We start from the raw sequence: 15,901 nt of genomic DNA on the forward strand, positions 1-15,901 counted from the left end.
TGTTATTAGGTTTAACCTATTATTAAACTTTTTTTTTTCTTTTGGCATGTGTTTTAGCCGAGGAATGAAGTTTGAGAATGTTCAAACACTAACGGATGCCATTTATGACATTATTCTTGACATGAAGTGGTGTTGGTAGGTATCTCCTAAGAAGTCAATTTGACAAACTGTTGGACTGTGAAATCAGATGTATTTGTCTGGTACTGCTAAGCACTAAAATAGTAGCAGCAAGCTGAAAAAGCGTGTTCGTTTTTCTTATTTTGCTTCCTAATTCCCAGTCTCCTTTTCGAGAGTGTCAGTCACTAGGCAGCATTAGCTTTGAAAAGGGAAGAGGTGTCAGATGGTCAGGCAAGATGAAGCGAAATGCTCTAGGACTGTTGTTTAATTCCATCTAATGCTCCATGGTCTATATTTCCTCTTCCTCTTCTTCTCACCATCCCTTCATCTAAGGGAAGGAAGCCTTAGAGGTACTCGGTCTCAGCTTGCAGGTAGTTCAAAATTAGAAGGAAGATGATTCTCAGACTGCAGGAGGGAGGTGTAGGAAGAAGAAATTGGCTTAAATGCTAGGGAAGAACCTTCAATTGGACTCGAAAGGCCAGAGGTGGACAGAGAGATTGGACGCACAAGGCATGCTTCATGCCTTCTCACTGAGTGGTAAAGTGACTTTGTTCAAGCTCCATGCGTTCAGATGCATTTCTACTTGGAGTCAAAAAGGAGGGACAGGATGGTGTTTTAAAGTGGCTTCTGGCTTTAATATATATTTAAATATTTAAATATCATATATTTATGGCTTTAATATATTAATATAATTCTGGCTTTAATATATATTTAAATTATTTAAATATCATAATTTGGGGTTGTGTCACCTCTGCCTCGTAGTTGTGAAACTTGGAGCAAGTCACTGTACCTCAGTTTTGTTTTTGTTTTTTCCCCAAATGGGAATAATCACATCTGTTTTACCAAGTTACTAGGTAAATTAACAACAGCGTCTACAAAGTACTCAGTCATGCCCATCACATAATGATATGTCAAACAATGGATAACCAGTGCTATTGTTGTTATTCTACTCTAAGGAATTGTGGTTTTTGAAAAACTTGCTGAAGTATTTCATATTGTAACATAATCCCATACTATTTTTGAAAAGGGTGGATCAAGCTGGAGTAATATGTAAACAAGAAGGGATTTTTCGTGTCAATTGCATGGACTGCCTGGATCGCACCAACGTGGTCCAAGCCGCCATTGCGCGAGTGGTCATGGAACAGCAGGTAATTGGTGGTCCCTCGGATTTATAAGTATTCATTTCTAACTTTTCTTCCCCACATGTAAACAAGTAACTAAAATCTTTGTTCTGTAGACAATTTACAGCATACGAACAACCTTGTTACATTCAAACCTGCCGAGTACAACCTTCACTAGAAATAAGTGGAATTAGGGGCATTTTCTTACGTACTCAATTCAAGAATACGAGACCCCCGCATTTCAACGTCGATTGGGTGGCACTTTGTGGTCATACGCCTTTTTTCTCTCAGCTCCAAACCCTGCCTTGTGCACATGGGGCTGGGAGTTTGCCACACTTTCTGCTCAGCCCGAGCTCTGTGTTGGTCTCTGCCAGTAGGAGGTGCCAGAGGAAGACCAGGAGGCTGGAGGAAGGAGAAGGAACAGGCTTCTTCACCTGTGTTATGGTCCTGTTGGCAGCGCCCTCTCCAGCCGTTGGCTCCTTTGGCACCACAGGACCAGCCTCTACCCTCCACGCCCCGGTTGGTTGCAGCTGCATTGTGCAGTCCTTACGCCTGTCACTCGGTGTCCTCCTTTAGATCTTTGAACGCCGCAACACCTGAGTAGTGAGTTCTCAAGGTGGAAATTCTTAGCATGGTTTCAGGGCTTTTTTGATAGAGCCTAGTGACTGTTTGAGATTGTGAGTCCGTTCCTTCTAACGTTACACTAAAGCTGCCAGATTCTGAGTCCAAGCACTGGCTCTGTCTACCACATATGAGGTTTGACCCCATGTGAAGAACTCAGCTTCTCGAAACTTCTGTCTCTTCATCCTTAAAATGGATGTGATAAGAGTATTGATTGCGTAGGGTTGTTATGAGGAGTAAAGGAAATAATTTATATAAAAAATCTCTTAGAACCCCAGCACAGAGTTCACCTTTATTGGGCACATACTGCTGTGTTACCGTTAGTGTTATTGTTGTCTCAGTAGGCTTTTTTGATAGTTTGACTTCATAGGAAAATTAAAAACACGGACAAAATATAATAAGAGCCTACACATTAAAAATTACACCAAAGCAGTATAAATATTTCCTTCTATTCATTCATGTGTAACAGTTCGTAAAACTCTCTCCCAACTGTGCTTTTTTTGGGGGAAAGTCTGAAAACACCATTACTTTTATTTGAGGATCCTAAACTGTTTATGAACATGCTTTTTCTGCAGTGTGTATTTTATGCTATGGTTTCCTGGCTTATATGTAGCTAATCCACCAATGTGTTAATTTCAGCTAAAAAAATTAGGTGTGATGCCCCCGGAACAGCCACTACCAGTGAAATGCAATCGGATCTATCAGATAATGTGGGCCAACAACGGAGACTCCATTAGCAGACAATATGCTGGGACAGCTGCTCTGAAGGTAAGTAAGTGCAGCATGCTTTTGTGGATCATTCTGGGGGAGATTGGACGTGGTTGAAAACTGACTCTGCTTTTGAGAGGAAGATATGTGGGCTACAGATGGTAGTCTATGTAGCTGACTCCTTTCAGGAATGTTTGGCTAAGGTGCGAATCACACATTCACATCCTGCTGAGGCCAGGTAATGTGACCACCCACTAGATTAAAGGGGGAGATGGGTATGACCCTAAGGAAAAGCATATCTTGTCTCAGGAGGGGACTGTTCTGCTTCCTTTTGGGACAGAGGCCCAGGGTTGCTAGATTTTCCAGTTTTTCACGGGAGTTTGGAAATGAGGAATTTCATGTGAAATAGTTGTTTTTTTAAAACTTTATACAGATAAAATGTGTCCGTTGACAGGACTCAGTCCCTAGTATGATGATTGGCCTCCACTGAATTTGAATCCCCAATCCTGCGTCTTACTAGCTCTGCAACCTTGGACAAGTCACTTAACCTGTGTCTGTCTCTTCATTGTAAAACAGGATAATACTAGGCACACTTCAAAAGATTGTCATGAGAGGGTCGCCTGGGTGGCTGAGTCAGTTGAGCCCTGACTTCAGCTTAGGTCATGATCTTGTTCCGGTCATGATCTCGCAGCCTATGGGTTTCAGCCCTGTGTCGGGCTCTATGCTGACAGCTCAGAGCCCAGAGCCTGCTTCACATCCTATGTCTTCTTCTCTCTCTGCTCCTCCCCTTCTTGTGTGCACTCTCTCTCTCTCTCTCTCTCTTAAAATAAGCATAAAAAGGGGCACCTGGGTGGCTCAGTCGGTTAAGCGTCCGACTTGGGCCCAGGTCATGATCTCACAGTTGGTGGGTTTGAGTCCCGCATCGGGCTCTGTGCTGATGGCCCAGAGCCTACAGCCTGCTTCGGATTCTGTGTCTCCTTCTCTCTCTCTGCCCCTTCCCCGCTCATGCTCTGTCTCTCTCTCCTTCAAAAATAAACGTTAAAAAAAAATTAAAAAAAAAAAAAGCATAAATTAAAAAAAAAAAAAAGATTGTCATGGTATTATACGCCTTAGTGCATGTGGGGGCCATTCCTGGCACATAGTAAATGCTGAAGAAATATTTTATTATCTTTTCGTGGTTGTTATGAATAAGTCTTTGGAGGATCCTACAGAGCCATTCTTCACAGAATTTAATTTACATGTAAATTATAGTTACTGGTCACTAAATGCTCCCTCTGTGGGCATTAGGAAGTGGTTGAATTAGTTTAGTTTTGTGTTAATTTTCCTTTAAGGTAATAGTTCATCTCAGGATATTTCTTATAAAAAAACTGTCAAGGTCTCAACAGGCATCAGATAGTCCATCTTTGGTTGAGTGATAAATCTCAAAAAGCTTTTTATTAATTAAAGAAATTGAACTTTAGAAGTCCTTGTACAAGTTCGTGTTTAAAGAGAAATACTTTGATGCACCCCACATCAGAACACCTAAATATATAGAGCAGCGACTAATAGAATGAAAAGGAGAAATAACTTGCCTAAGTCATAGTACGATAATAGTTGGCGACTTTAAATACCCCGTTCTCAACAATGGGTCATCTGGGCAGAAAATCAATAAGGAAACAGTGAAATGGACCCAACAGACATATATAGAACATTTCATCCAACAACAGCAGGATACACATTCTTCATAAGCACACGTGGAACATTTTCCAGGACAGATCATATGTGAGGCTGCAAAACAAGTCTCAACAAGTTCAGAAAGGTAGAAATTATATCAGTGTCTTTTCTGACCACAGTGATATAAAACTAGGAATCAATAATGGGAAAATTGGAAGATTCATAAATATGTAGAAATGAAACACACTCCTGAATAATGAGTGAGTTAAAGAAGAAATCAAAAGGGAAATATCTTGAATCAAGTGAAATTGGAAACACAACATATCAAACTTATGGGGTGCAGCAAAAGCAGTTCTAAAAGGAAAGTTTATAGCTATAAATGCCTACGTTAAGAAAAAAGAAAGATCTTAAACAATCTCACTTTATACTTCAAAGAACTAGAAAAAGAAGAAGAAAGTAAGCCCAAAGTTAGCAGAAGGAAGGAAATAATAAAGATTAGAACAGGGGCGCCTGGGTGGCGCAGTCAGTTAAGCGTCCGACTTCAGCCAGGTCACGATCTCGCGGTCCGGGAGTTCGAGCCCCGCGTCAGGCTCTGGGCTGATGGCCCGGAGCCTGGAGCCTGTTTCCGATTCTGTGTCTCCCTCTCTCTCTGCCCCTCCCCCGTTCATGCTCTGTCTCTCTCTGTCCCAAAAATAAATAAACGTTGAAAAAAAAAATTTAAAAAATAAAAATAAAAAAAAAAATAGATTCTTACTGCTAAATATTTCCTATGAATAATTTCACTAATTAGCAATTGCTAAATATTTCCTATGAATAACTTCATTAATTAGCAATATGTTCTTCCTAAGCCATCAGTGTTAGGACTGCTTTTGAAATCGCCTTGGATGGAAAGAGTAGGGTTGTGATGGGGAAAAACAAAAAAGACGACAGTGCTTTCCTTTTGTTTAAGTTTAAATCACTGCCCTCCAGGGCCTTGCTCTGACACCTCTTTTGAAAAGCAAGAGAAAACAATTTAGCTCTTCATTAAATCATTCTACAGAAATTGTAATGGGCAGCAAGATACAGAAAAATACAGAAATCTCTTTCTCTCTGGACACAAACATCCACATCCACCAGTTAAACACCATTGTAATAAACTCTAGCGAATGGTCCACATTTTCCCACATCAGAAATTTGTAGTTTTTGAGTATCCTACCAGGTTGAGGCTTTAGATCTTTTTGTTTGTTATGTAGTAAGTTCTGACCTGTAAATTCTAGAAATTCTACAGGTTGCCAAGAATGGATTTAGTTTAAAGCACCTTCTAACTGAAGACTTAATGCCACAAATAGCATTTTAATTATTTGATGTGCTTGTGTCACAGCCTAATATTAGTAGGTATTTTAATTTAACAGCACTATTTAGAGATTGTAAAAGCCTATAGAATTTTGGTCTTGTATTGAAAGCCCACATTGACTTTGGGAAAATTCTTACATTTGAATCAATTGTCAGAATGACTTTTTCCTCAACAGGGTGACTTTACAAGGACAGGAGAAAGGAAGTTAGCTGGAGTTATGAAAGATGGTGTGAACTCGGCAAATCGGTATTACCTGAATCGATTTAAGGATGCTTATAGGCAAGCTGTTATAGGTAAGGAACATAAATGGTTTTCTTTCTTTAAAATTTGTTATTCCTCCCTGACTAGTGTTTTGCAGAAACCAACTTCATTAACACAGCGCATGTTTTATAATATACTTACTTGTGTTTCTATATTGAGCATCTTACCCAAGAAATCAAATTCAGATTTTTTCAAGACTAGACTTTGACAGATTTTTTTAGGCTGAAGCACAAAAGCAACCACTCATTTCCATGTGTATTTGTCAGTTTGCTATTCATGTAACAGAAGGCAGAGTTGAGGTTCCTGGAGTATGGCATGAGGTACCCTAAAATTTCATCAACTGAAAACTCCATGTTCTATTTGTTTTTCCATTACTCAAGGCTGAGAGATGTGATGAGATGTCTTTCTTGCCCTGTATGACATTTGTCATATGTTCTTGCTGTGGACAGCACACCATCCTTTCCTGTAAGCATGAATGAACATGATGTTAGGGTTCCTTATTTAGAGATTATCCTAACCAGTTCTTATCACGATTTAGAAGAGGAAATGGAGGTAGATTGCCCAGTGGAATTCATACAGTGGCACGTTTTTAATTTAATTTTCATGAAAGTATTACCTCATAGGATTAAAGTAAATGTAGAACGTTCTGGGTTAGAACCAAAGTAACAACTCGTCCTATGGTCTCTGAGGAATTTTTTTGCTTTTTAGTTTATTTATTTTGAGAGAAAGAGTGCATGCTTTAGAGCAGGGGAGGGGCAGAGAGAGAGAATCTCAAGCAGGCTGCATTGTCAACGCAGATCTGGACGTGGGGCTCGATCCCACAAACCGTGAGATCATGACCTGAATCGAAATCAAGAGTCTGACACCCAACCAGTTGAGCCACCCAGGCATCCCTCTAAGAATATTTTTGAAATTCTATTGTTTAATCTGATTATTTGCCATACATGCAATGGTAAGGCCTATACACTGGTCAGTTAGGTATTTGAGAAGTCTGGTATAAAAAAGTTTGGTTTTGGCCATAGGTAGGGTGTGCATTGACCGGAAAATTGGATTTGAGCAGTTTATTCAAGAAAAAATAAGACACTTTTCCTCCATTGGTTGATCTAGCAGCTCAGTTAAGTCATTGAGGACCCAGACTCTGTCCCTCTCTGTTTGACCATCCATTGCATCAGCTTCACCCTAATCCTAAGGTGAGAGAAGGCGTGAGGCCACAGCAGTCTGGGCTTACTGCTTCCCCTTGTAAGGCCAGTGGCCAGCAGCTTTCTCCCAGAAGCTGCTAGGCTCACTGTCCTGAACACCTGTAAAGAATGGATTACAGTGCTGTGTGAAGGCTTGAGCTATATGCCACACCACAAAGAAGTTAGCTGGTCTGTTCAGTTCCTTTGCCCGTTTGAAAATTGGTTTGTTTTTTTTGTTACTGATTTGTAGGAATTCTTTGTACGTTCTGGATGTAAGTCCCTATCAGATGATTTGTAAACACTCTCTCCCATTCTGTAGATTCTTTTCGGTTTCATGGCGTTGCCTTTTGAGACACACAAGTTTTTAATCGTGATGATGTCCACTTTGTCTAGTTTGCTGTTGTAGCTTATGATTTTTGTGCCCTATCTGAATGAAACAAAAAGACCTAATGCAGGGGGGCGCCTGTGTGGCTCGGTCGGTTAAGCATCCCACTCTTGATCTCAGCTCAGGTCTTGATCTCAGCTCAGGTCTTGATCTCAGAGTTCTAAGTTCAAGCCCCCTGTTGGGCTCCGTGCTGGGTGTGACTCCTACTTTAAAAAAACAAAAACCAGAAAAAACCCACCTAATCCAAGATCACAAAGATTCATGCCTATGTTTTTTTGTTTTTTTTTTTTAATTTTTTTTTTTTTTTAACATTTATTTATTTTTGAGACAGAGAGAGACAGAGCATGAACGGGGGAGGGTCAGAGAGAGGGAGACACAGAATCTGAAACAGGCTCCGGGCTCTGAGCTGTCAGCACAGAGCCCGACGCAGGGCTCGAACTCACGGACCGCGAGATCATGACCTGAGCCGAAGTCGGCCGCTTAACTGACTGAGCCACCCAGGCGCCCCCATGCCTTTGTTTTCTTATGCGTTTTATTGTTTTAGGTCTTACACTGGCTTGTTTTTTTTAAATTATATTAGCAAATTAAGATGATGATAGATATTAACACTTTCTACTCTAGATTTGATGCAAGGCATTCCAGTGACAGAAGATCTTTATTCCATATTTACCAAGGAGAAAGAGCATGAAGCTTTGCATAAGGAGAATCAGAGAAGCCACCAGGAACTAATTAGCCAGCTGTTACAAAGTTATATGAAGTTACTGCTGCCTGATGATGAAAAGTTCCATGGGGGCTGGGCCCTCATTGACTGTGACCCTAGGTGAGTTGGAGTCACGTTCTGGTAACTAACGTGTTTCAATTTCTGATGTTGTTGTCATACTTAGCACTAGTGGCTGTCCATCAAGCTGTGGGCATGGATGCTTGGTGCATGGCAGTTTTCATATACCAGGGCTGGAAACTGAGGCAAGCTGACAGAGGCACTCACTTTGGGTGCAAAATTGAAGGGGCATTTAAAAAACTCGGCAATGAAGAGACATATTTTAATGCAATTTTTTAAAAAATCCATATTTGAGTCAAATTGTAGAACTACAGTTCACAGCTGCCTGCCCCCCCCCCCCACACACACCCCAGAATCTAGGTTTATTGCTCTGTTGCCCACCACTGAGTGCAGCAAGAGGAACAATGATGGCACTTACTTGGATTGTTTGGAAAGTATCCTGGCCTTTCACAAAATCAATCGGCCAACGAATGCTCAACATTTTTTAAACGAAAACCATCCAGTTTCAAGTTGTTCTTCAAAAGGAACAGCAGGATCTAAATTCATTCACAGATTGAGTGTTTGCTTTTACGCTAAAATCTAACATTATAATCTTCAATATTATGAATTAGAAACATTGCAGAAAATTCTAGACCAAGCTCTGAGGACAAATGGCTCTGTTTAGATTTTATTGCACTTTACCTTTCATGTGCTTTTAATAAAAGGCGTAAAACAAGCTTGAAAGAACAATTGAATGCAAGGTAATATTTATATGTATACTAAAATTAAAAACAATATTGACTGTAGGTTCATAGGGAATCCTTCCATGACTTTAATTTCCTGGATTATTTCACTTTGATAATCAATACTGTATGTGTGGATGCAGTTTTCAGACTCATAAAATAAGAGATGAGTTTTTCTTACATACAAATTAGCGGAAAACTTCTGGGTTCCCATGAGCCATTTGGTAAAAATTTTTGATTCATGTACCTTAGGTTTTTGTGTGTGTTTTTTAAATAACATTAGTTCAACTTAAGGCAGCATCCCAAAAGAGGGAGATTCAGGAATAATTATGGGCAGCACACCTGCAGTTTGCTTGAATTTTAACTTTGCACTTCAGATTTGTAAAGGTGTTGTGATTGTCAATATCATATTCCTTAGATCAAGTATTTTTATTTCTGCTTTGGAGATTATTGAAATAGGGAAAGACCAAAATGTTCTTTTTTTTTTTTAATGTTTATTTATTTTTGAGGGACAGAGTGTGAGCAGGGAAGGGGTAGAGAGAGAGGGGGGAGACACAGAATCCAAAGCAGGATCCAGGCTCCGAGCTGTCAGCACAGAGTCCAATGTGGGGCTTGAAACCACGAACCGTGAGATCATGAGATCATGACCTGAGCTAAAGTCGGATGCTTAACTGACAGTCACCCAGGTGCCCCAAAATGTTCTTTTCTAAAGCTGACTACCATTTTGCAAGGTCACATTACACCTGATTTGATTTCCAATCCTGTAATTCTCACATGAAGTTGGTCTCCTGGATGAGGAGTTTAAAAATAGGTAAAGTGTGTTTGTGCTGTATTTAAAGCTTGCTGCACAACTTGGGTAGGCACGCTTGTTAAGAGTCAGAAGAAGCCTCCTGCATTTAAGAAAAATGTGTATGAAAACACTCAAGGCTTTTTTCTGGCAACTGGGCTCACTGGCACAACATAAATTACTGGTACCGTATGTACCAGAACAGCTGAAACAAGACTGGTCTCCTCTCCTGGGATCAGATCAGGTCCTTAAGAAAATTGCTGGGTGGTTAGATTCCCAAACCCGTAATAACTTTCCAGATGCCAATGCCTATCCCAGTTTTGTCCTTTCTTCATTCACATGATGAAATACTTCTCTTTTTTTCTGATTTTTTTTTGACCCCTCCACCCCTTTCTAGTGCCTGATGATTGAACTCCTCGTTTTTCTTTAATCCTGCACTATACCGTTGGGCTTTCTGGTAACTGGGAGACAGTGATTGTGTTCTGCTCATCTTTGGTTGAAGCTCCTGAGGAAGAATAATTTACTCGGATAACCCATACTAGGCAGCGAGTGTCCCTGAATCCTTCCCTACCCATTCCTTTGGGTTAAGGATATCTCTTCCCTCAAATTCCTCGGCTGTGGGCCTCTGGCTAAGTCTCCTAATTTCCAACCTGTTCCTGGATTCCCTGCCTCTCTTCTTCACGTGTCACCCCTGCGAGGTGTTTTGTCTTCTAATTCTTTCTTAGACGGTCTGTGGCTAAGTTTTAGTGTGATGAGAGGATCCCTTTGCCCATGTCACATGCCGAAGCACATTCACCCCCGCCGTCCTCATCCTTGTCTTCTTCCTCGTGGTCATTGGTGGACAAAAGAGGCCCATCAGAGCCAGAGTCATGGACGTAGTGAAACCTTGTGACCTCTGTGCTATAGGACACAGAAAGATTCTGAAGATTGTCCCATCAGCTTACATCTCATTGGCCGAGGTGTCGTCTTCTGTGTCTTGTTGGTTCTCACACGTAGCCAGTTCCTGATAGGAGAATGGTTCTGTGTGTTGCCTCTTCAGCACAGGCACTGGACTTGGTCCGACAAGAGATGGGCAGGGAGCCCCACTGCTACGTCGGACATCAGGAGTGTCTGAGGAAGTGACGTATGGATTCTCAAGAGGAGGACAGGGTTGGGGGAGCAGAGGGGACACAGACTTGTGGGAATCTGCACGTGGTCTACTGGGTGACAGGGACAGACGGCTCAGGTTTGAGACTCTCTACTCTGGTCTGGGAAGGATCTCCTTTCCCTGAGGCTGACCAAACTGAAAGCGGTTGCATCTGATAACGGTTGAGGTGTTAGCTGCTTGCTAGGTTTTTTTCTTGCCCTTTGTGTTTCCCACTATTACTGTTTTACTAGAAACTGCCACCCTTGAAGCTGTGGGACAAGATGACATGGATAGAATAGGTAGTGAAGCTGAGGCAGTGACTTCGAAGGTTGTATTTTGGCTTGGTGGCTTGGGTAGAAGGCCGGGACCCGCCCATCAAGAGTCTTGGTATCTTTGAGGTAATGGGAGACACTTTGCCACCCTGCGGCTGGCCCCAGCGTCGGCCCCTATGGGGGGCATGGTTTGGAGCCTTACATTTGGGTTTTGGAGGAGCTGGAGCAGAAGCCATCGTTGTTTCAGGTCAGTCTTCTCTTTTATTCCAGAGGTGATGCTTTTTCAGATACAGAATTATTACCATCTTCGGGTTCACTACATTTTCCTCTCAGGTGGGTTATTCTCTGATGGGTCTCATGTGCCCATTTGAATTTCCAAAGTTAACTGTGTGTCTGCATCTCGAATACACACAGTTCTTTAGAATTCTCCTGCTTGTCAGCTCCTCTCTACTTTTTGTTGTGGCTGTCATTCTTTCTAATACTGCTAAAATTTCTTTAACTTCACTACCGGTATTTTTCCTCATTTGCAAAGATTAAAGATTTTTTTTTAGATGGCGGACCATTTTCCCTTGAAGGGGGATGTTTGGAAACTTGCTCTTTGGCTGACTTGCTACGGAACCTTTGTACAGTCTATCGACTAAGCCAGAGAGGTAAACCCAGAGCAGGCGGACCCTGATGGAGGACAGGGAGAGAGAGCTCCAGGAATGGCTGTGTGGGCTCAGATCCCCAGCCAGCCAGCCAGCCATGGGGCTTGGGGTCTTCAGCAGTTGATACCTACCTGCCTCCGCCATTTGCTCCTGGGTTGTGTGTATATATTTTTAAAAACACCTTCTTTGAGATAGAGTTCATATACCATGTAATCCATCCATGTAAAGCATACAATTAAATGGCTTTTAGTATATTCATAGAATTGTGCAATTATCCCCATGGTGAATTTTAGACCATTTTCATTACAACAGAAGAAAGCCCTGCACCCACTAGCAATTACTCCCCATTCTCCTGTCCCTCTGCCCGGACAACCACTGGTCTACTTTTTGTCTATCTATAGATGTCTCTGTTCTGGACATTGCATATAAATGGAATCATATAATAAGTGACTTTTATGACCACTTTTGTGACTGGTTTCATTCACTTAGCATCATGTTTTCATGGTTCGTGCATGCTGTGGACCATATCAGAACTTCAGGCCTTTTTGTAGCTGAGTAGCATTCCGTCATATGGATATAGCATGTTTTGCTTATTTTCTTCCATGGATGTACATTTAGGTGGTTTCCACTTTCTGGCGGTTGTAAATAGTAACACTGAGAACAGTCCTGTACAAGTTTGGGTTTGAACATCAGTTTTTATTTTGGGTGCATATCTAGGAGTGGAAAGTGCTGGGTCATGTGTAAATCTGTGTTTCACTGTTGAGAAACCATCAAGCTATTTTCCAGAGTGACTGTGTCATTTGATATTCTCAACAGTGTATGAGGGTTCCAATTTTTCCACCTCGCCAACATTTGTCCCCCCCCCCTTTTTTTTTAATTACAGTCCTCCTAAGAGGTGTGAAGTAGTATCTGACTGTGGTTTTGATTTGCATTTCCCTACTGACAAAGGATGTTAAGGATTTTTCCTTGTACTTGTTGGCCATTTGTGTATCTTCCTTGGAAAAATGTCTGTTGAAATCTTTTGCCCATTTAAAAACAGTTCTGTGTCTTTTTGTTGTTGAGCTACTGTGTTTTGGTAAATAAACTTTTACAGGGCTGGGGATGGAGTGAGGCAAGTGAGACAAGGTTGTACAAGTGCAGGGTCAGATCCTGTCGTTATTTCAAATGTTGGCTGGTGTTTTGTTCATGATATTTTGGCGTTAGGATTTTTTTTTTAAATACTGCACTAAAAAATTAATGGCTGGGTGTTTTTGATGTCGGTTAAATTTTGCGTCAGAGGCTCGCCGCAATGCGGTCCCGGTCACTTAACTCTGGCAGGAAAACAGTTTGGGCCGCAGTTGACAAATGCGCAGCCCTGCCACCGCAGGAACGACCCGCTCCCCGTGCTGTTCCACCCCTCCCGGGGCGGCCGCGCACTGTCGCTGCACTGTTCCCGCACTGCCTGCGGGCCTCCCGGGTACTCCCGTCGCGGCCTCTTGCCTTCCAGCGACGAGCTCGGCTTGCACCCCCACGGCCAGCCAGCGGCGCGGACGACGGGTGGTCTGAGTCCCTGCTCCCTGCACTGCGCCCCGTTGCCGCGAAAACGCTGGGCCCTGAACGACAGGTGCCTGGGGGCGCGCTGCTGGTCGCGAGGGGAGTCGGCAGAGTGGAAGGACAGCGGGCGTACCGCCCAGGTGCCCTTCGGCACCTCCACCAGCCCACTCGTTATTTTGCCCAACTCTGTCGAGCCCGCTTTTTCTGCCCCGAGTAGATGCCCACTTCTCCACTCGTTTCAGGGCAGCGGGGAGGCGTGGGGAGGCGTGGGGCGGCCACGCTGCTGGGCGTGTGAGTGCAGCGGACAGATGCTCACACTGCCGCGGCCGCATGCGTCCCTTTGAACCGCAGCGAGTGCGAACGCCGGGCCGGGCGGACCGCGGGCACCTCGGCGCTCCGCCCCCGCGGGCTGGGACCGCGCGGTGCGCGGGGGCGGGATAGCGGGGGCGGATGCGCATGCGCACTGGGCGCGTGCCGCGGCAGCGGGGGCGGCCGGAAGCAAGACGTGTCTCCTGGGCGTGGCTTGGCGCTGCAGTTGCCGCAGTTGCCGCAGTCTCCGCAGTCGCTGCAGGCGCGAGTTTGGTTGCAGGCGGCTCCGATTGAGCTTCGACTTCTCGACGGACGGACTGACGGACGGACGGACGCGATGCCGCGCTCCCACAGGCCTCCACCAACCGCCCAGCGGCCCGCCAACGCCACCGGCAATGCCACCGGCAACGCTGCCGAGCCCAAGCCCGAAGGCGGCAGCCTGGCCACGACTTTCAAGATTTTTCTCCTTTTTGCAGGACTTATGGTTAAAGTTCCTGTGGGGCTGTATTTTTCCTGCAAGTTGCTCCTTTTCCAAAGTCTCCTGTTAATGTCTCCTGACGACAGTGGCTTTTATGCGACCATTGTCGCAGTGGTGGGGTTGCATGTGGTGCTGGCAGTTTTTGTCTTCATCGTGTGGAAGGAGGGCATGCCTGACTGGCAGGAAAACAAAAACGAGTAGAGCAGCTTCGGAAGCTGCAAACGCGGGGGGTGGGGAGGTACCTAAGCGGGGTGGGGGGGCTTCCTTCGTTTACTGTCCGTGTTGAAAAACGTGTCTTTTTTTGTGCGCTTCAGGGGCAGGGTGGGCGGGGAGGGAAATTAAGTATTTACTGCAGCTAAGACTCCAGTAAAATTGCGGGGGGGGGGGGGGAGGGCTGACCTTTTTCTTGACCGCCTGTTACGTGCCCAGTGCTTTTCGTTAAAGACATAATGTTTTTGACTGAGGATCCTGTTGGACTGATGTAAATATATTAATGCCTCAGTGGAAAAAGCTCGGAGGAAGTAACCACTGACTTGTAGAAGTAGAATTTCTCATTAAGATAAGTGTCGTGACAGAATTTTTATGGCTTGGCTCCAGCATCAGTTTTCAGAGTGCATGTAAGTATCGCTGCGCAAACCCCCACTGCGCCGTAGTGTGATCCGGGGTTCGCGGTGGAGCTGCCGGTAGCCTGAGTGCGTGGTCTTGTGTTCCCGGTGGATTGATGAGTTAGTGCGCGTGATTCTTGGACCAATCTGCGTAACGTCGGTTCCTAGCATCTTACTCGTTGTATTTTTCGGTGTCTTACTGTAGGTGAAAACTGAGGCGAATTAGTTATTTCAGATTAAGACCGTTTGAGTTATGCTGCGGCAGGGGGCCGCGGATGTAAATTACTGCAGTTTTAAGATTTTGGTTAGTTAGTCTCTGCAGTACGCATTAAACAATGACCTCATTCTGACGCAGTTTAAGGACGTGACTTCCATCTACAAATGATTTTTTTTCCCTACTGTTTTCCATTTGTTTTTCAGTAGTAGCATTTTGGCAAATCTGGGCGAATAGGTATGAAATTCTAAAGGAGCAATATCCACTCGTGCAGTGGAATATTGAGACCAATATAAGAATGTAGATTAACTTCCACCTTTTGATTGGAAATTAATATTGTTAATATTAGATGAATATTAAGACTTTTATTTGAGTTCAGGTTTTGCCCGCTTTATCTGCTGATTATTTGTAGATTTTTATACTTGGACCATTTTTTAATTCATAATCTTACAAGAATGTAGATTTTGCTGTGGGGCTTAATGGTCTCACCAACACTCATGTTTATGACCCTTATTTTGATATTTGATTTGAGAGGGGAGGTAAAAATATGGTAAAACAAGTCCAAAAAATGGACTTAGAATAAGGAAATGTTTACTTGTTCCTTAAAAGCCAAATAAATTAATCTGGAGTAAGAAATACACCAAGTTGCTTGGGCTTGGTCCCATTTTTGCATCTAAATGTTTTATTTATGTAAATATTTTTCAAAAGATGCATTCTGCACATATGTAAAAATATCCTTAATGTGTGCTGTCGTTTTGATGGTTAGGTCTTGTGAGATCATGTAGACCTTTTCTTCTTTTCTGAGACCCTGGTTTTCCTTTCTTCTCAAACCCCTCTCCCCACATATTATCTTATTTTGCCGAATCCTCCCACCTCTTTGGCCACCTCTCTCTGAGAAGGGACCTCTCTCCTCAGCTAGTCCTCCCTGATACCTACCCCCCATTCTCAAACGGAGTTCCTTTTTTCCCCCCTCCAGATGGATAGATTGCATACATTTAACTTCAAAAGTGGGACTCCTTGATTATTTGATTTTCTGCCCCCCCAACCAATCTT

At 43.3% G+C, this 15,901-nt stretch overlaps 1 protein-coding gene across 3 annotated transcripts in view; it reads left to right on the forward strand.

Annotated features, from left to right (window-relative positions):
* The window catches only part of INPP5F (inositol polyphosphate-5-phosphatase F), an 85,634-nt gene that overhangs the window by 62,421 nt on the left and 7,312 nt on the right, over positions 1 to 15,901 (forward strand). For 2 of the 3 annotated variants that reach the window (XM_047073530.1, XM_047073531.1), the window contains 5 exons: positions 58 to 135; positions 1,145 to 1,265; positions 2,499 to 2,627; positions 5,729 to 5,846; positions 7,999 to 8,197. In XM_047073530.1, the coding sequence (XP_046929486.1) occupies positions 58 to 135; positions 1,145 to 1,265; positions 2,499 to 2,627; positions 5,729 to 5,846; positions 7,999 to 8,197 (645 nt within the window). Of the gene's footprint in view, positions 1 to 57; positions 136 to 1,144; positions 1,266 to 1,612; positions 1,665 to 2,498; positions 2,628 to 5,728; positions 5,847 to 7,998; positions 8,198 to 15,901 lie in introns of those variants that run through there. The other variant, XM_047073532.1, reaches the window with a different exon arrangement.

The sequence above is a fragment of the Lynx rufus genome, unplaced genomic scaffold (assembly GCF_022079265.1).
Source record: "Lynx rufus isolate CCGP_SWC_20201006 ecotype Redwood Valley unplaced genomic scaffold, mLynRuf1.p SCAF_11, whole genome shotgun sequence".
In the NCBI taxonomy this organism is placed as follows: Eukaryota; Metazoa; Chordata; class Mammalia; order Carnivora; family Felidae; genus Lynx; species Lynx rufus.